Below are 19,990 nucleotides of genomic sequence, written 5' to 3' on the forward strand. Positions count from 1 at the left end.
ACGTTCTTTTTTTCAAGTTAAGCGTCTTTCCGAGAAATGTTTTTTATTACTTTGGTATATTTTCCAACCCGCAAAACCGCTTCACGAAAGAAATTGTTTATAAAGTCAAAATTTTTCTAACTTTTAAATTCGCTCCAAAAATTATTCAAAAAAAGAAAATTGATATTCTAACGATTCTATATGATTGTTAAGGGGTCCAAGTATGTGTAAAAAAATCGGCGTCAATTAAAATGACTAATTTTAACCCCAGCATTCACGTAAAAAAATAACGACATTTCGCGCTGAAATTTAGTAACAAATTGTCTCATACCAATACTATCAGACCGATTTGGGTCGGGTTTTGGAATTTCGTTTTATAATCGTTTAAAGTACTTACATCTACATTTATAGTAGAATTGGACAGTTTCTTGCCTGTCAGTTTGACGCTTCCAAATTACCTCGATTTTCATCACTTTCTTACGTTGTTTTGACTATTTAGCAACAAAAATATGATATGTGCAGGTATCAAAACAATTCTATCTTGTAGCAAATTTCATAACAAACAATTTCATCAGTAATAGTTTTTTCTGTAAACTGCATATTTAAGAAGTTATGTTGGAAAATGTTAGAAAAAACACGTCATTTTTGAGTATTTTTGCAGTTTTTCATTTTTTTCTGCAAATAGCACAACTTTTTTTCTTGGCGCAACCTTATATTTTCATTGTATATATTATTTTCGATCGATTTTTACTAATATCTAATCTACGTCAAGCTAATCAACTATATCTGATGAAGTTTTAGTACGGAAAGTGTATCTTGCTGTAAAGTAACTGTACCGAGATCTTACGTTAAAAATTGCATTAAAAATAAAGTAGGTATGTATTACAGTTGACTGTTACCAGAAATGTCGACGTTTTGCAGTTTTTACAGTACGACATTGATTTTGGGATTTTGGCACGTAAATAACTATTACTTTTTAAAAATGTACAAAGGTGGTTTATCGCATGTAGGTAATTAAAGCTTGCGTTTATTGAGGTACTCTGGTTTGAATCCTCTACAACTCTTTGAAACGAGGAATATTAACAGAACATAGGATTCGCAGTGTTATCAGACACAACCTAATAATTTTGACATGAAATCTAGATATCGTTAATATTTAAATACAATTCATAATTTACAAGTGGCTTCTTACGTAACCAGTGATTATATAATTAGATATTATTCTATCAAATGGTTCTCGCGTCCATATCAGTCCAGTGGTAGACACCGTTTTTACACAATGTTCCCTATGGGTTTGGGACTATTCTGTATGTTATTAACTTTAAAATTGCACGCGTCAATCACAATTTCAGGTAAGTACTTTTTACTTTATATTTTTAAAATAAACAGGATTAAATCGTGTAAAGTTTCTATAGGTATTCCTCTTCCCAAGATTCTTAATCCCTCCACTTGTTCAGATTTAAGAATTATAAGTATTCTTCCTGTAGTTTCAAAAATATTTGAAAAAATTCTATATCGGCAAATGTACAGTTATGTTAATACTGATAAAATTTTACCTGATTGTCAGTGCGGATAGGAAGGGATTTGGTACCTCTGTAGCACTGGCTAAAGTTACTGACGATATTATCAAGGTCGTGACTGTGGCAGAGACTGTGAGCTGGTTTTGCTGGATTTCTCGAAGGCTATCAATCACGAGTTAATTTGTTCTAAATTGAAATACTTTGGCTTTGACAAATTGTCACTTAAAATGATGAAATCATACCTATTTAATCGTTCACAAAGATTTCTGAGTGATAATATCAACTGACATAAATATTAATTCTGGTGTACTTGTGGGTCCGTCCTTGGTTCACTGTTGTTTTTAATTTACACATCAGATATCCTTAAGTCTATTGTGAACTGTAAGATTCAAGCATTCGCTGATGACACTCGAATTTATTTAGACTTTGAGCGAAAGGACTTTGTACATGCTTTGGAAACAATTAACCGTGATTTACACATGTTAGCAGATCGCAATTTGAAATTAAATCCATATAAATCACAATTAATGCTTTTTAGCAGCAGAAGTCATATTAATATTCTTAAAGAAAATTTTATTATAGCCATTGATAATGTGCGCTTGCCCTATGTTTACTCTACTAAAAATTTTGGTATTAGATTAGATTCTGACTTCCGCTTTAGATACTATGTACAGAAAATATTGCAAAAGTCTTTTATATCTTTAAAACTTCTATACTCTAATCGACATATTTTCAATTACTCATTAAAGAAATCTCTTTGTGAATCACTTGTTTTATCTCATTTTAATTACTGTGATTTATTGTACAGTTTTTCTTTGGATAGTGTTAGCAGAAATAGAATTCAATTTGTGCAGAATTGTTGTGCTCGTTTCATTTTTAACTTAAGGGAGTACGATCATATTTCTCATACTTTTCGTGAGCTTAAGTGGCTTAAGATGGAGGATCGTAGATTGCATCATTTTGGCAATTTTCTTATCCGTTTAACAAAAGAAAAGAATTCTCCTTTACCACTGACAAATAAACTTATTCCACTTACTAATATACATGGAGTCAATATTCGTCATAAGTTTAAACTAACACACTGCTCTCTTTCGTCGCTCTATTACATACAATTCTGTTAAGCTATTAAATTCATTTCCGGAAGAACTCCTACATTTAAATTCGTTGAAATTTAAGAGGAAATTCAAAGCTTTCCTGCTCAGTAAATAAAGAATTAAAAGAAAAAATTGTATTTTTTTTGCTTTTTTCTGTAATTGTATTATGTTCGCTTTGCAAATTATATCCTCCCTTAGTTAGTACTTTTATGCACTATATTTTGTTCTTATGTACTTGGTTCTAGATATCTGTTACCGTTCATTCGTGGTTAAGTGAAATAGCTTTTAACTAGACTTCTCCATGAGTGTACGGTTTTATTTTTTCTTCAATGTATTGTATGCAATGTTTTTTGCTTCTTTTTCAATAAAGGCGATTATGATTATTATTATTATTATTATTATTATTATTATTATTATTATTATTATTATTAAATTTCTCCATTCTAGACGATGATTACAAATTGCTCCCTCAATTGTACGATATGGACGACTATATTGGATGTAACAGAGAAAGTAACGAATATTGCAAAATTAAACTGGTTCTAGCGCCGACTGACAGAAATAACAAACTGTGGCAGGTCATTGAGGTTCGTATAAATTAAAACGGTTTGAATAAAAGCGATTATTAAAATGTGGGTAATTGCTAAATATATTTCTTATATGTTCTATTTTTTTAAAACCCGACATTGGCCAACTTTTTTATTTGAAGTGAAGGAAATAACTTGATTAAGAAAAATTTACAAACAATTCTTACCGGTGTTGCCAGATTTCTGCTGTAGCTACAAAAACGATATATTTTTTAATGGAATGGCAACACTGTGTTTTTTTTTGACATAATTTGACAAACATTCAAATTCTGAATAAAAAATATTAGTCACATTTCCTTATTGGAGTAGCCGTTTTCGAACAATCAGCAAAAACAACGAAACTAATCTGCAGCCGGCAGGAACTAAAAGAAGCTAAAATATTAATAGTAGGCCTTGGATATTAAACAAAAATTGTGTTGTTTGAAAGGAGCTGTCATTATTGTATGGTCATTGTGTTATTTGAAAACTGTTGTATTTGAATGTATATAAAAGTAACGTTTTAATTCAATTATGTTAAAAAAATACGGTGTTGCTATTGAAAAAATTTCGTTTTTGTGGCTACTGCAGAAATCTGGCAACACCTGAAATAATTATTTGTAAATTTATCTTAATCTAGTTATTTCTTACAAATTTGCATTTGGAAGTACTAATTATTATTATGTTATTATTATTATCACTTTAAATAAAAAACTTGGACTATGTCAGGTTTTAAAAAAATAGCACTGTATATTCTAAATTAATATTTTGAAAACTACAGGGTGTTTGATTAAATTAAAATGTTGTCAAGTGTTACGATAAATTATGATTCCATATAAATCTACGATTATGAATATACAGGGTGTGCCATTTACCTAACACTCCCACTGCCAATATCTCCGAAATTAAGAAATTTATTTTAGTTTCGGAAATTGGGGTTGTTAGATCCCTCGAATAGCTTCAAATTGGAGTTAGAATTGTTAGTTCAAATCTTTCTGTATAGATGGCGTGGCGATACTAAAAAATTTTTTGTTCCCTAGAATGTGGAAAGATCGTTAAATTTTGAGTACTTTTTGTAATATAAAGTTTTTCCCTATATATATAGTAAAACAAGTAAATATAGGGAAAAACTTTATATTACCAAAATTACTCAAAATTTAACGATCTTTCGGATGGACTGTATTTCCACGTTCCAGGGATTAAAACATTTTTTAGTATCGCCACGCCATCTATACAGAAAGATTTGAACTAACAATTCTAACTCCAATTTGAAGCTATTCGAGGGACCTAACAATCCCAATTTCCTAAACTAAAATAATTTCTTCATTTCGGAGATATTGGCAGCGGGAGTGTTAAATGGCACACCCTGTATAGGTATTTATCTGAAATTCTTAAAAAAAAAACTAAGTGCTGCTTGTTCTTATTTTTTTGTTGTAGGGCGCTAAAAAAGAAAAGCGGTATATAAAACGGGATGTCATATATCGTGCCAAATGCATTCCCAAGGAGTACTTTTCTGACCAAGAAAGGCTAGCGGCACATATCACGGAACTAGAGAACAGACATCTGCAAAATATATCTTTTCGCACCAGTGTAAAGAATATCAAATGCAAAGAGAACATGCAGGGGCTGCCATTAAAAGCTTATTTCACCTTGTAAGTAAAATGAAACTTCTTAATATAACTTTTCAATATGACAAGTAGTATAGTTATAAGTTATAAGTATTTATGAGTATATACATTTTTATTTAATTTACAATATACATTTTAAGAACCGCTGTTCACATGGAAGGTGATCATCTATATGAGTTTGACACATCATACGTCAAGAAAATTATTTAATATATAAGGTGTTTCATAATGAAATATACAAATCTCAAAATGGCCCAAAAAAAATAGCTTTTATTTTTTTTATTATATCCTATTCATAAAAAAGCGTGTCAAAAATGATAATCGTTTTTGGTAAGTAACTGTTATACTAATTATGCGTAGGTACCTAATCGGCAAGAAAAAATAATTTATATTTTTGCTCGTAAACCATTGAGTATACGAAAAAATGGGAAGAGTAAACAAAGTTTCTAAATGAAATATAGTATTAAAAGTTAATTTTCTCGTTGGAATTGACTAACGTAGAAAAAAGTTGTGAGATAAATAAAACCAAGGGGTGCTAATTTCTTTCATTCAAAAACATAAACCAAAAAAAAAGACTTCCAAAAAATACCATTCCACCACGATGTTTCCAAATATAGTGAAATCTGTGAAATGAGTATATATTAAAACATTTTTTCTAGGTTGTTACTTGCGGGTTACTCAGCACTTGTAATTTTCGCAACAGTGGTTGATATGTTATCAAGAAGGAACAACCAGGGAGGGGATTTGCCAAAACAAAGTACGTAAATTGTATTCAAATTTCTAAATAAGGTTTCAATAGTACATTATATCGAAATGAGTGAAATAAACCATTATAAACGAATTGTTTGGAGCACGCACGGTTGCGCGAGTGCGATAAATGTGGCATGTCACTATCGACATACGATATAGGTACGGTATAGGTTGTCCAACAGTTGCAGTTTTTTAACGAAAAATTAACTTGAAGAGATATTTTAAAGTCAACTCTTGCTTGTTAACGTCGGTCGCCATTTTTTATTTTGACACGTGTAGAAAATATAGAAAGTGGTAATTCATTTCGCGGATCAGGAGCTATATTCTAAGCTGATTGTGGAACAGATGTCACTACTTTTAAGATTGGAAAAGTATCTAACCATGTCTAAGATTCCCTTGCATTTTTCTCAGACATTAGGGGCTTCCCCCACCCTTTCTCTCGGGAGATAGAACAAAATGACAATAACAAAAGCTATGCGAAATAAATGCGGCTATCCATATTTGCACTATTTAATATACCTGAATAGGAAACATTTCTGAGAAAAATTCAACTCTATGTTTTGGTATGTAGATTGAAAACTATTTCCAGCGATTTCTCTTGGTCGACTTATTGAATATTTTTTTGTCCGGAAGCTCTAGGGCCTATATTTTCTCTAATATCGTACCTCGCCGACCTTAGTGGATGTACATTGAGAGCAATACTCAGAATTTTTATATTTTTAGAATTCGTCACAGTTCTGTCAGTCCTCAGCAATTGGGAATCCCTAAGAAAACCAATAAGGAATGCGGACTATAACAAGCTGAAGTGTTTTCAAGGTTTCAGGATATTCATCATCTCTATTGTGGTGGCTCATCACAGTATAGGGGCAGCTTTTACCGTTTATCAGACGAACACTAGGTTATTGGAGGACGTAAGTGTCAGAATCGAAAAATTATATTCAAGTCAATTTACAGAAAAACTGAATTGATAGTCAGCTTGCACACTGTTAAATTTTAGTAAAATATTTCCTCGCTCCCAACAAAACATCTGAAATTGTTAAATAGAAGAATATAAATTAGAGTTTTTTGTTTTGGCCGGAGAAATAATCCATTAGAAGCGTAAGAACGACACACATAGCAGTTTCAGGATCGTTTCGACTCAAAAAAATGGTACTTCACGTCGAAGTTTAACAAGAGCATCTTTTTTCCTTTTATTTGTCTTCAACTGATTCTTCTACGTAAGATCATGCTACCGTTGATGACAGTGACCTAAGAGAATTTTCTATAAATTTCAACCATATTTTTCCAATCTCTCGTTTAGCATTTTCAGTAAAGTTTTGGTATTGATTTTTTGCTATGCATTTTCCACTACCAACGTTACCATTATCAATATCGTCTACACCACTATAAAACTTTTAACACTCTTTTACTTTTTGGACTTTTACCAAACAATCAATATTACTCCCAAAGACTTATCGGTTGTATTTGCATTGCCTTTGCTGAAAAATAAACAAAAAACACATTTTCTCTAAAATTTTTCGCTGTTTTTGAAACACCTATTGTTGAGTCGTCTGTACTTCAATCATCAATTCACATTGTTTCCGTGACTTCCCAGAATTTGATGACGCAGAGACTTGTGGGGCATATTTTGAAACTGGTCTCCATTACTATCCCTTTTAAAGGCGTATGTATATTCTACATTTATAATCTTTTGCAGTTTACACTCAGCTGGTTTAGAAGATTGTTGATAAATTTTGGAATCCACGTGATCCAGTCAAATTTTTTAATGTCTGGCTGGTTTCACACCATCCAGGTGTACAACGCGGTAGAGAGGTCTGACAACAAAAAGTTGTCTTTGAAAGTGATAGCAGAAGCTTTGACCTCCAGGTATTTAAGGTAAATAACACCCAACTACATTCCGGAGAAGTGTTCAGTGTGTCCTCGAATGGGGTACCGCACTGTTGTAAACTTTTTTATTGTTGATTTTTCGAGAAAAAGTTATTCCGGATAATTTTTTTATCTTGAGAAGCCATGAGCAGTAATCAAATATGTAATAAAACATACAGGATGTCCAAAAAATTTCAAAATGTGAAATTTTCCCTAAGCAAAGTTTTTGGTTTCGTTAAAAACTGTATTTGATAAAGTTGTTCGAGAACCCAAGAATTTTTAACTATCTTCAAAGGAAACGGTAAGAGCATTAATGGAAAAATTATAGCTCTTTCAGGTTTTGAATCAAGTTTCATGTTAGACATAAAGGATAAAAAGTTATTAACTAAATTTTCGGTAAAATTGGTAGTAAGTGGCGCCCTCTATGAGCAATGCTGAAATTACAATACGCATCTTATTCTTCGCCTAAAAAAATATAGTTTCACAAGTTTTCAAGTTCCTAACCTACATATTTTCAGAATAATCGCAAAAAAAACGATTTAAAATTTTAACTTTCAACACCCTGTATTTCCGAAGCTATCTACTTTCGGATAAGGCATGTTTGTGCCAATGGTAACCATTTCACGTGTAGTATCTTCAGCTTTCGACTTTCCCATTGTTATTGAATCACCCTGTAGAGTGATATATTAGAAATTCATAATCAATTCGACAATTTTGTTACGAATAATTTGACATTATTCAATTTCTAGATTTGTACTTCCTCTTATATTTTATATTGGACTAACTTATATGACATATACGTTTTTTGATGGACCGCAGGCAGATATGTTACAGTGCGATAAAGAAGCTTGTCAGACGCATTGGTGGGCAAATTTGTTGTTAATTAATAATTTTTTTTACGTTAAGGATATGGTAAGTGTGGAAGACAAATGAATTTTTTTACATCACGTTTTTATAGTTTCTGCGTTTACAAATTTGTCATTTTGACAAGTAATTATCTAATTACAGATATTTTTTTCCAGTGTAACTTATCGTCTTGGCACATGGCTTGCGATTTTCAAGCGTACGCAGCGTGCATGGCACTCTTTTACTTGATGTACAAATTGAACTTTGGATTAAAACTTTTTGGAGCAGTGTTGCTGTGTGTTGTAGGGGTTAATGCATACATTATGTATAATGTCTACACGGTACATAACCTAGAAACGGTAGTTACTTTTCCAATAAGAGCTGAGTTAGTAATGTTTTAAAATAAAAATAAAATATATTTTATTAATTTATTTACATTTAAAAAAGTTTGGATTTGATGATTTGTGTTTTAGATTTCTTGAAATGGAGAAGGTTTTCAAGAACGACTATGTTTACTATTTCCACACTTCATTTTTTCTAAATTTTAGTAGTTATCTCGTAGGTATACTCTTTGGAGCTGTATATCGCAGATATAAGAATACGAGGATAGAAGTGACCAAGGTAAATAAATTTGTAATAATTTCTGATAAACGAAAAATAAAGAAACCTGCATGATGAATAATAAATGTGTACATATGTTTAATAGAAGATAGTAGGTACAATTCATATTCCAAAATTACAAATATATACAGATTTTTTTTTAATCCGTCGATCCATATAATTTTGAAAACCGCTGTTCATATGGAGGGTGCGCTCCAACGAACTGCGAGGTTGCCAAATCATGCGGTAAGAAAATTATGTAGGAAAATTAAAAAATGTTTACATAATTTTAAGTTTGATGAAACTGAAATTAATTATCAAAGAAATAATGATCGAAGAAAACATAAAAACAGTAAAAAGTCCCTTTTTTATATTATACAAAACGGAAAAACTTTCTGACCATGTAGAAATAGACATTTTAAGGGGGATCTTTGCTATAAAGATTTTATCTAGGACACTTCGTTAAAAAGATACAGGGTGTTAAACTTCAAAAAATATTTTTAATTTTTTTAAATAATTTAAAAATAGTAAGTGAAATAATTTGAAATTGGGCACATGTATTTATGTAAACATTGTCCAAAATCCAAGGGCTTTTCCTAAAATTTACATGCTCCAGTAGCGGAGATACAGGGTATCGGTGGAATATTTTTCTAAATAAAATAGTACACCACAGGTTTACGGTAACAACCCTTATATTTTCGGATTCGTTTTTCAATTTTCTACAAATTATTCCTCTCTTATGTTTTTCGAAAAAAGCCTGATTCTTCGAGTAAAACTTAAAAAATCGCAGTGGCGTACAATTTTATTTAAAAAAAATATGCCACCGATACCCTGTATCTCCGCCACTGGAGCATGTAAATTTTAGGAGAAGCCTTCAGATTTTGAACAATGTTTACATAAGTGCATATGCCCAACTTCAAATTATTTCACTTACTAGTTTTTAAATTATTTAAAAAAATTAAAAATATATTTTGAAGGTTAACACCCTGTATCTTTTTAACGAAGCGTCCAGACAAAAACTTTATAGGAAAGATTCCCCTTAAAATTCACCAAAGAATACGAGTTTTCATTTTTGGTCGCCATTTGTGAATCACCCTATACAAACTGGTTTTCTTTCCAAGACTTATAATCCAGAGAAACTAACAATCCTGAACATTCTTTTAGCTTTTTACTGAAGAATAAATGTAACTCTAATGCAACGTGAAAACAAATAAAAACTTAATTAATTATGCTAAATTGATATGTTTAAACAGTTTAGTTACTGCAAACTAAGTTTAGTCAACCTGTCAAGCTAAAGTTGTCATAGTCTTCTCATCAACATGCACACAACTCATTAAATTAAAATAATTAATTTAGAGCTCATAGTAAAGATATAACCTCTGACTATAGCACACTCAGAAATTGTAATATTAAAAAATGGATTGCAATACAATAAGGGAAAGGTGTCACGTGATACACACAATGAAGTCAGCGGTTCTCAACAAGTTTTCATTTAAAAAATAATGCGTATTTTGCAAAGAAACAACTATTAGTTACATGTTCTCATATGTACACATTAAAAATTTACCCTATATGCAATGTCCAGTAAAATATGTATAATACAAAACTGGTAACGCTAGTAGTGGTATCTACCGTAAAAAATGAAATACCCTATAAAAATAACTAAATGTTTATTGCTAACAGCGCAGTGTTACAGGTCAAAACAGTCATATGGGCCGTGGGATTTTATGGCCTTTCAGCTTTAGTCTTAGCTTTGTCCCTTTACGAGTACCCACTTCTGCTTTCGGCGATCATTGGGTCCTTGCTAAAGCCTTTGTTTTCTGTGGGGATAGGAATTGGCATATTAGGAATGTCCCATAATATAGGCGGTAAGTTTTTTTTGACATAATGTTATGGGATACTTTTTGTTAGCTGATTTGGTATAATTTATTTTTTGAGAGCTGAAAAAATATATTCCTTATTGCTAAAAATCTAAGGTATACAAAGTATATTTAACTTTATAATGGTAGTTTTTTTATTGGGTGTGCGAACGAAATTTAAAAAATTAATGATATTGCGCCAATAGAATCAACCAAGTTATTTTTATAAAAATAGTTTTGCCTAACCGAAAATCTCACACTAAAAAAAAAAACAGACAAAAAGTTGCTCATGTTTCGAAAATCAATTTCGCCTTTTGAACTCTTAATAAATTTATTGTATTTTCTTATTTTTGATAGTTTAAATTTATTTGTTTTTGCCTGTTCCCATAGGACAATCTAGTGTAACCTCAAAGAACGGGGTGTTTTAGTCGCAAAGCATACACAATTGTGAACTGGGTTGTGCATTGTTGTTAAATCTCATATACTCCTTGCTGCGTTACTTTTGTTGAGTGGGCGTTCGCCACGAGCTCTGTTATTCCAGAAGAACGAACGTTTAATTCCTTTAAATACGATAAACTATGAATCTTAACAAGTAACTCAGCAAAAAACTCAAACAATAATCAATAATGATAAATGAAATACACGAATATAAATAATCTGTTTACTAATCTGATTTTTATAAAATAACACTTGAAACTTTGTGGCTGATCTTCAAATACTATTACCAGGATCCTCTTCCACGGCGTTTAAAATGTCTGTTTTCTCAAATATTGTAACCTACCACCTTTAACTAGGAGGACCTCAGAGTGTGGAATTCGTTGAAACTTAATAACAAATTAGATGTACTGCCTAAAAACCAGGCAACCACTGACTCCCTTCGCTTGTTCACCGTTGACCCACACTATCTCCCACCCCTTACCACGTGCATTGTTAGTTGCCAACACATATTTGTACACATCCACAAATATACAAGTACATGACTACACAGGGTGGGTGTGCTACAGTGTTGAACCAATCTGACAAACATTTTATTATTTGGTTGCTCCTGGTGACTTTAAAATGACACGCTGCTATCATTGTCACTTCCCACGATGTAGGTTGAGTTAAAAATAACTGGCAACGTTGATAGTGCACTAATATGCAAATTCCCTGTTTGCGCCAACCAGTGGCGAATTTCAGATACATATACGGAGTAGCAAAACGTATGTTTTTTTAGGATTTGTGAAGAGTCTGTGTGAAGCCAGCCCTCTAGAATTTATGTCAAGATGGATCTTCTCGATTTATATATTTCATCTTCTAATTGTGTATTACAAAACAACCACGTGGACCTCTATGCTGGAAATGTCCTATTTCTTTTTAGTAAGCATATTTGTTTTAACAGTTTCAATAGGATATAAGCATATAGGATATAGTTTTACTATAGGTGCCTATATTAAAAAAATTTTGTGTACTAAAGCATCAAAATTTTGTTTCAGATCAAAATTTCATTATTCAATATTGTTCAAGCAATTGTTCTGGGACTGATCCTGCACTTGGTTATCGAGAGGCCCCTGTTAAAGATTATTTATATGATAATGGGTAAATGGGGATCCAAACAGAAAACAAAATAAAATATTTCCTAGAAGTACTTTGTATTTTTATCTCTTGGGTCGTGGTTTTTGGGGTCGAACATAAAAAAGATATTAGTTCTTGGCAATAAGGACTGAAAGAAGAATTTAAGGCAATGGTTTTGTCAATTTTATTCCTTATAATTGTGTTATTAATGCAGAAATTTACTCGAGTTATCCATTTCCTTCTTACTCAAACAAAAAAAAAGGAAAAAGAATACCCTTTTGATTTTACTAGGAAAAACAAAATATAAATGTTTACCTATCTAATCAAAATAGATATAGAATAGAATTTGATTAACCAATTGAAATTGTAAGCTATAGAAAAATAAGCTACATATGTTTTTATTTTATTATTTTACAGAATTATTATATTTATTTTCCTGCAGATAAATTATTTCCTTTGTTGAAGTTGATTTTTACTTGAATTTAACGTTTTTTTGTTTCTCTAAGTTTTCACTAACAGAATTCATTGTTATTATTTTTATTTTTTAATCTAAACCTCTCAAAAGTATCACAATCTTCGCAAATTTACAATTATTTTATTAATAATAAAAACCAATTACAAAGTGAGCTACAATTTTTCATTTCAACACCTGTTTTCCCTGATCTAGTTATTCTTAGTCCACTGTTACTAGAATTTATTCCTAAATCCAACTCACTTTGATTATCGCATGTGCCTTGTTTCTGGTTTTTACGGTCACTTTGTAGTTAATCCTATTGTGGTTTTCTTTGAGCCACCCTGTACTCGTTTCCTTTTCGGGGATTGTTTGTGCCACCCTGTACCTGTTTCCTATTCCGGACTTGTTTGGACAACATTGTATCTTTTTCCTCGATCATAAACGTTCGATCTCCTGAACTACAACTTACTTGTTTGAACTGTTGTGTGTTGCCTAGCTTCTGTTGGTAAATTTTTAATAGATCTTATTTTACTCCAGGCTGATTTCCTGTCTGTCATCTGCTCGTCCTCTGGGTTGTTTTTAGAGTGTTTAGGTAGGTCTTTACTACCGCGATATTTTCTTTGTCCCCTTCACGTTTCTTTATTCCATATTTACAATTGCAGAAATTTACATAACCTCACTTTTTTTCGTTTTGGTTTCAGATCTATCAAAGATCTAGATCGTATAAGAAAAATTTTTATAGGAAACTCACCCACAACATTTTATCTGATTATAGTTAATGCTTTTTGAGCATGATCAAGGTTTTATGAGTACCATTTTTTCGCGTCTTTCATTTCTTAAAAATAAACACTTCTGCAACTATTTTTCTTATATAATTGCTTTCCTTGTAAGTACATTCATACAAGTATTTACAAGAATGTTTTCCTTTCGTCACATATTTTGTTGTTTTATGAGTTTGCCACTTCTCAATTTTGTTTTCCTGTGATATTTTGAGTTTAACTCTAAAATACCAACGAAATTTTACTGAAATTATTATACCGATATGCCAGTTCAATTTTTTCAATCGGTTGTTATGTGCCAATATTGGAAATTTTGGAGAATTCTGATGATGTCAATTGAATGATATACAGGGTGGCCAAATGAAAACGAAACAGTAAAAAGTAAAGCGAAATGATATCTACCCTTTCCGCAATGGAATAAACCATAGTGTTTAATTTTCAAAAACACAATTAAATAAACTACCAACCAACGCTTCCAAATAATACTACAAAATAATTTGGAATCCACTAATTTTACGTTCATTGTGTGTGTATAGCATTCATTTCTGTTTTTACAATTGTGTTTTTATTTACGAAACTGATAACAAATCGCCAAAAACCAAAGAAATACTAAATGTATACCATTGGCGTACTTAACTCGAATGACTGACATTTTTATCGTTACTAATTGTTTGTACATAAGTTTCAACTTTAAAGTCAAAATTCTTAATAAGTATTGGGCGGAATTATAAAATTTAAAGTCTGTTGTAAAGAGAATAGTAAGAGTAGAAAGAAATATTACTCAACCCCCAATGCCATTTAAATATTTTGGGGTGATGCTTACCCTTGCGTGGGGGTGAAAATGGCGGAGTCAAAAATACCAGCAAAGAATGTCCCCCTTTAATCTAAAATCGACGGGTCTGAGCGTTTTTGTACAATCTTGACGCAGTTCCTGAAAATGGCTCTGTTTCGTTTTCATTTGGCCACCCTGTATGTATGATTTTCACTCAAATTCCCACATACTTCTATCTATAGAAGTATGTGCAAATTCCTTGTTAAAATCAAATCCAACCTTATGCTCTGATTTTGAAATAATGTTCGTGTGCTACTGCTCACTTCTAGCTGAACATCTTCAATAAATTTCCCCTTTTATAGGCATTAACTGAATTTTTGACAATTGTCAAATTTTATTTAAATTTTTAAATGAAATAAACAGTTTTAGACTTTTCTGTGCGTCAGGTTCTTAGACATTTATCCTGTATAAAATAAAAAATAAAATTATTATAAAACTTACAAATTTTATTGAAAAATAAATACGTATCTAACATAAAAAACCTTAAAAGCTATCAGTTCAAAGGGTTTCAATTAGTCATTCCGCCTTGCACTTCTCCCTATCTGCGTTGGCAGGCCAGTCACAGATGAAACTCACAGTGTGGTAAACTGTCCCGGGTTTACAGCTGAACACCATGGGTTTACCATGAACACAACGATAATACTGAAAAAAATAGTACATTATATTAGTGAGTGAGCCACTGTAAGCGAAATATTCTACTTCCAGCAAAATATAAAAAAATCTACTACAAGGAATATTCGTTATTTAAAGTTTGGAAGAAGGAAAATGCAGTAGAAACGAACTCGGAAGAAATTTTCTTGGCGTAAATTAATTCTGTGTTTCGTTGTCTACTCACCTTATCGCAGTCTTCGTGTGCCATGAAATCCCCTTTGCACTCCGCTGGGTAATCGATCTCGTTAGAGGAAGTGGTAGAAGAGGTTTCCTCAACGGGTACGGAAGGAGCCTCCGGAGCTGCTGGCGCAGACGTCGTGCTTACAGGTGCTGACGTTGACGGTCTCCTTGTTGTGGTGGTCGAGGCATCGGGCACCCACTGTCCAGGTTTTGGGGTAGTCGAAACAGGTTTGGAACCGTCGGAAGGTGGAGTACTTGGTGGTCTTGCCCACTCAGGCTAAAAAATAATATGGTTAATTTACAATTTTTAATGTGATAAGACCCTTACTCTTGGTGTGGTAGTCACTGTTGGTTCTGGCACACTGTAGGACTTCATGTTTGCGTGAAGGATATGAATCAAAGCGTTTTTAGGGCCACAGAGCCCATGGAAGTCGTCCATGTCGATGGCCCAAGTCATAGCTCCTGCGTATCCTTTGGATTTTATCCAGTCCATCTTGATTTGAACTGATTCTGGATCTTCGTATCCAACCCATTGTGTTCCTGTGCGACACATCAATAAATTACCTCAAGTTATTTTGTTATCCTTTGTTATTTACCTTTGTAGGCATATGGTACCATCCCCTGCTCGTCCCATTTCTTGGTCCAACCCGATTCTTTGTCCATGACCTCCGTACATATCTAAAATTGCAAATGTTGAATTGATTCAAACTTTACTCTTATATATCCTTACTTCGTAGTAAGCCAAAAATCCAGTAGCGTTTGTGTAAGGTCCTGGATCGCCTCCACCTGCCTCCTTGTTGATGTACGTGCCAGGATTGTAGTTTTTGTTGCCTTGACTCAAGGTGAAAGTCCTGCCGTAGAAAGGAATACCCACGACCAATTTCTTGGGCGAGCAACCAAAGTCGACCCACAGTTGCAATCCGTCGTTCTGAATAAACAAGAAACGGTTTAAAATCAAGAAAAAGGATTCGATTGTGGTTTAGTAACCATACTTACGACATTTAGTTTCTCATAGGCCCATTGGTCGTGAGGTCTTTTGTATAATGGGCTGTGAGAATCAGCGAAACCAGCCCAATTGCCTCTCAAGTCGTAGGACATCACGTGGATGGCGTCTAACAGCCTGAAGAGAAAAAGTTACACCTTAATTCGATGTTTGGCCTTTACTATCGAACTCCTGTTGATGGTTCAAGTTCCTATATCAGTGACAGTTATCCCTTATCGTCTTCCGCATTGAACTTCATTGTGTTCTTTTACTTTCTAAGGTCACTGACCACACGAGATGAATTTGGTTTGAAAACATTTGCAAAGGCTAATGTCATTGCGATGACTCGCCTTATGAATACAAACATCCCCGCGTGATTTGAATATCAATTGTCGGTTTACAACGGCTTTATGAATAATAAATGAGCCTCGTTTCGTTTTTATTACATATAATATCTAATTCGCCGGTATTAATAAGGTGTTGTTTTGAAGATTGCCACATTGAATCACCATTTGTGACAACTGCCATTATATTTTTATTCTTTGAGCGTTCCGACATTGCGATGGTCGCTTTAACGTTTTGGTAGATGGACAAAGGAGCGCGTTTGTTTGTCTCAATGAATGATAACAGCATACATAATTTGAAAGATCAATATCTACTTACTCGCAAAGTTCGGGAACATGGTACCCCTCCTGGAGACGGAATTTGGCGATTGGTACCGCCATAGTGATCTCCCATCCCTTTCCCTCCTTGTCGAAAGCTCTTCTCAGTTCCTCTACGAAGTAGAAGAACTTGTCTTTGTCCGAGAAGCTGCCCCCACGGTCTGCTGCTCCCGGGTACTCCCAATCCAAATCGAAGCCGTCGAAGCCGTATTGGTTCATAAAATCTCAAAGAATAAGAACAATTAAAGGTCTGTTACACTAATTCACAAATTTTTTAAAAGAAAATCGTTCAACTTTTTACTAAATATCTTTAGGATACTTACTGACTACGCTAGCAATGAAGGAATCTCTCTTAGGCTTCTGTGCTACCATGGCGGAGTATTTTTCGCCACCCTCAGCCCACCCTCCCACTGCGATCTGTAGTTTTACATTTGGATGTGTAGTTTTCAGCTGTGTGAAGTTGTTGAATCCATTTTGGTCCACATCCAGCTAAAACAAGAACAAATAATTGTTGACATTTCAATTTCCTAAGCATAAGAGAACTTTTTATTTAACTGGAACGAAATACTTGAAATTTTAGGCCAATTTCGAGTTAATACGATGCAGTTTGTGATAAAAACAAGAAAAAACTTCCTGTTGTAGAATAAAAATTCCTACCTCTGGGTCTATGACCAAAACTCCCCAACTCTTGTCGTCCACTCCAATGAAGGAGTAAACGATATGCGTGCATAGATCTACCGGAACGTCTTCAATGCCATATCTTCCTACACCCGGCCTATATATCGCCCAGTTGCTGAAGTAACATACGACTCTAGCAGGTGTAGCCTCTGAAAAAATCATCATTGCAAAATTTAAATGTATAATTGCTTGCACATCATGTGAATAAAATTATCGCCGACTTACCTATCACAGTTGTTGAACATATTAATAACACTAGACTTGGATAAAACCACATGTTCTGTAACAAAGAGAGCAAAAATGCTTAGTGACAAGTTCAATAATCGATAGCGAATACTTTTCTAGGTATATTAAGGTAATGTTTCTTAGTTTTTATATAAGGTTTTATCTGCGTTGTAATCTTATATTACGAGATAATTATCAGACGCCTCCTAAATATTTGTTTTATATAAACAAACCCGCTCTAAATAGCATTGCACTGAAAAATGTGGAAAATACGATTGTGATTCACTTTCTGTTTATCGTAAGGTGTGAAAACAAAGGTTTATATCGTTATCAGTGATAGTAATGGGAATTCAGCCACAACAATAGTTTTAAAGTACCTCAAGGTATTGGATAATTTGCGATTCCGTTTTTGAAACTTTTTGGCTTTGGTAATCCCTTGATTAAGCCGATTGTTCATTTGGGTAAATTGCAAAACATGAAGAAATAATATTAGGAAATTATAACAATTGTATGTTATCGTTAGGAGCTTAACAAAAAAAATTTTTAATAAAATTGCGAAACATGTTTTTATTTAAATGAAAATTCCCTACAAAACCTCGTCCCACAGTTTTTTTAAGCAGGGTGTTTTGAAAAAAATGTAAGAATGTTAATTACGTCTTTGTTGTTAGTTTTTGTCTGTTTTGTAGAGGATAAGTTTTCTACATTGTCTATTATAACGAACAATTTCAAAAAATTCTTGTTAAACTTGCAGAAAATGCACCATTTAAAAAAAACGTTACTGACTGTGTCAAATCAAACGATTTCTAATATCTATCTATAAACCTTTTTTTTTTTTCAAGTACAGTTATTTAAGCTATAACTTTTCTGGAAATTCGTCTTATTAAAAATAATTTTGAGTGGGAGATGATAGAACAACAAAAACACGAGGTATTTCTTTAAATTATTTTATTATTTACCAATTTTATATACCAGGTATGTGATTTTGTATTAATTATACTTAGATATGTGATTTTAACTGCTATTTTAAATAATTATGTATTACTAGCTATTCACTAGATATTGATGGCGTAATTCAATGCTGGTTGAGTCTTACAGCCCATAGAGAAGTTGTTTCTCGCAATATTAGCGGTTAGATATCTTTGAACTTACCTAAATTTCTAGTATCGAAAAACATTGTTTGACTTTATTTTGATACGATCAAAAAAAGTTTAGTACCTTTAAAATTTCAGTATAATAAATGCATTGTGTTTTTAATAATGTATATGAAACAACTTGATTTTGGAATAAATCAATTTTGGCGTCTGGCATTTATGGCAACTCTTTTCAAAACCTCCTGTATAAATATAGAGTTACTAAATATGGTTCATATGATGTTGCTTACAGTTTACATCACCAAAAAAACTGTTTTCATTAAATTACATCTCATTCACGCAGATGATTTTTTTTACAAAATTATTCTCATTCAAATTTGGAGGATTATATCCATGAAATAATGATTCAAAACGATATTCGTCTGCGTTAGGATGAAAAAGGACCACACTGCTACTAAATCAACGTTTTGTTTATATAACACAATCTTCCTCAGGACAAATAGTACAATTGTACGAACTATTTACTTATTTATTTCATTACAATTATAAACAGTATTGCAATTAATCTATGAATTAAAATATAGTCAATATAATAAAACATATTATTATTAAATGTTATGAAGAAATAAGAATAATTTATATACAACTTAATATAACTATTAAACAATTTGTTTTTAATTAATTAACATAAAATTCTATTTCTTTATTAAAAAGCAAAATGTGTATTTGATTGTTTTATTGGGTATATATGCAAGCTATTATTAGTTGTGATTAACAAACTGTTTTCTCAATACTTTTAATGATATTTTTTATTTCTTAGTATTGTTCAACTTATAGATTAATTGATAATTGGTTTATAATCTTACACATTTTCCAGACGTATTGCAGAAATTAAATTTTAAAATGTATCCTGAAGAAGGTCAAGTAAAATAAGCGAAACGTCTTAAATGCAGTACGACTGTGTTTTTTATTATTAAATCCGACAATCGTCAAACATTTACATAAATAGTAAGCCTGATTTCTGATTTATGACTAATTTCAAAGGTACATACCGTTTACACAGTCACACCGACAGGCATCAAAAACAATCACCTAAAAATCGGGTTGTTAACCGCGCGTTAGCGTTATAGTTAATAATGACGATGCTACGGTGTCTTCTTTTATATATGCGAGAAGGACGGACGACACTTTTGTGTC

The 19,990-nt window shown here is 32.5% G+C and overlaps 2 protein-coding genes across 3 annotated transcripts; one reads left to right on the forward strand and one right to left on the reverse strand.

Moving 5' to 3' along the window:
* The first annotated feature begins 1,231 nt into the window (after positions 1–1,231).
* On the forward strand, positions 1,232–12,329 carry LOC108909300 (O-acyltransferase like protein-like). 2 transcript variants are annotated; one of them, XM_018713608.1, is made up of 12 exons: positions 1,232–1,331; positions 3,041–3,180; positions 4,594–4,808; positions 5,444–5,541; positions 6,258–6,445; positions 7,231–7,409; positions 8,150–8,312; positions 8,423–8,631; positions 8,720–8,867; positions 10,543–10,714; positions 11,922–12,064; positions 12,181–12,329. In XM_018713608.1, exons 1-12 carry the CDS (start codon positions 1,259–1,261, stop codon positions 12,313–12,315), a joined length of 1,863 nt encoding a protein of 620 aa, XP_018569124.1. In that variant the 5' UTR covers positions 1,232–1,258; the 3' UTR covers positions 12,316–12,329. The 2 variants fall into 2 exon arrangements, with proteins under 2 accessions (XP_018569124.1, XP_018569125.1); XM_018713609.1 differs by lacking the exons at positions 7,231–7,409; positions 8,150–8,312.
* Positions 12,330–14,749: 2,420 nt separating this feature from the next.
* Positions 14,750–19,922, reverse strand: LOC108909303 (endochitinase). Its single transcript, XM_018713612.1, has 11 exons — positions 19,846–19,922; positions 17,703–17,757; positions 17,457–17,626; positions 17,123–17,288; positions 16,801–17,023; positions 16,152–16,275; positions 15,886–16,083; positions 15,752–15,833; positions 15,484–15,695; positions 15,160–15,432; positions 14,750–14,966 (listed from the first exon to the last, which is right to left on the reverse strand). Exons 2-11 carry the CDS (start codon positions 17,752–17,754, stop codon positions 14,841–14,843), a joined length of 1,626 nt encoding a protein of 541 aa, XP_018569128.1. The 5' UTR covers positions 17,755–17,757; positions 19,846–19,922; the 3' UTR covers positions 14,750–14,840.
* Positions 19,923–19,990: the final 68 nt, after the last annotated feature.

The sequence above is a fragment of the Anoplophora glabripennis genome, unplaced genomic scaffold (genome assembly GCF_000390285.2).
Source record: "Anoplophora glabripennis isolate ALB-LARVAE unplaced genomic scaffold, Agla_2.0 scaffold445, whole genome shotgun sequence".
In the NCBI taxonomy this organism is placed as follows: Eukaryota; Metazoa; Arthropoda; class Insecta; order Coleoptera; family Cerambycidae; genus Anoplophora; species Anoplophora glabripennis.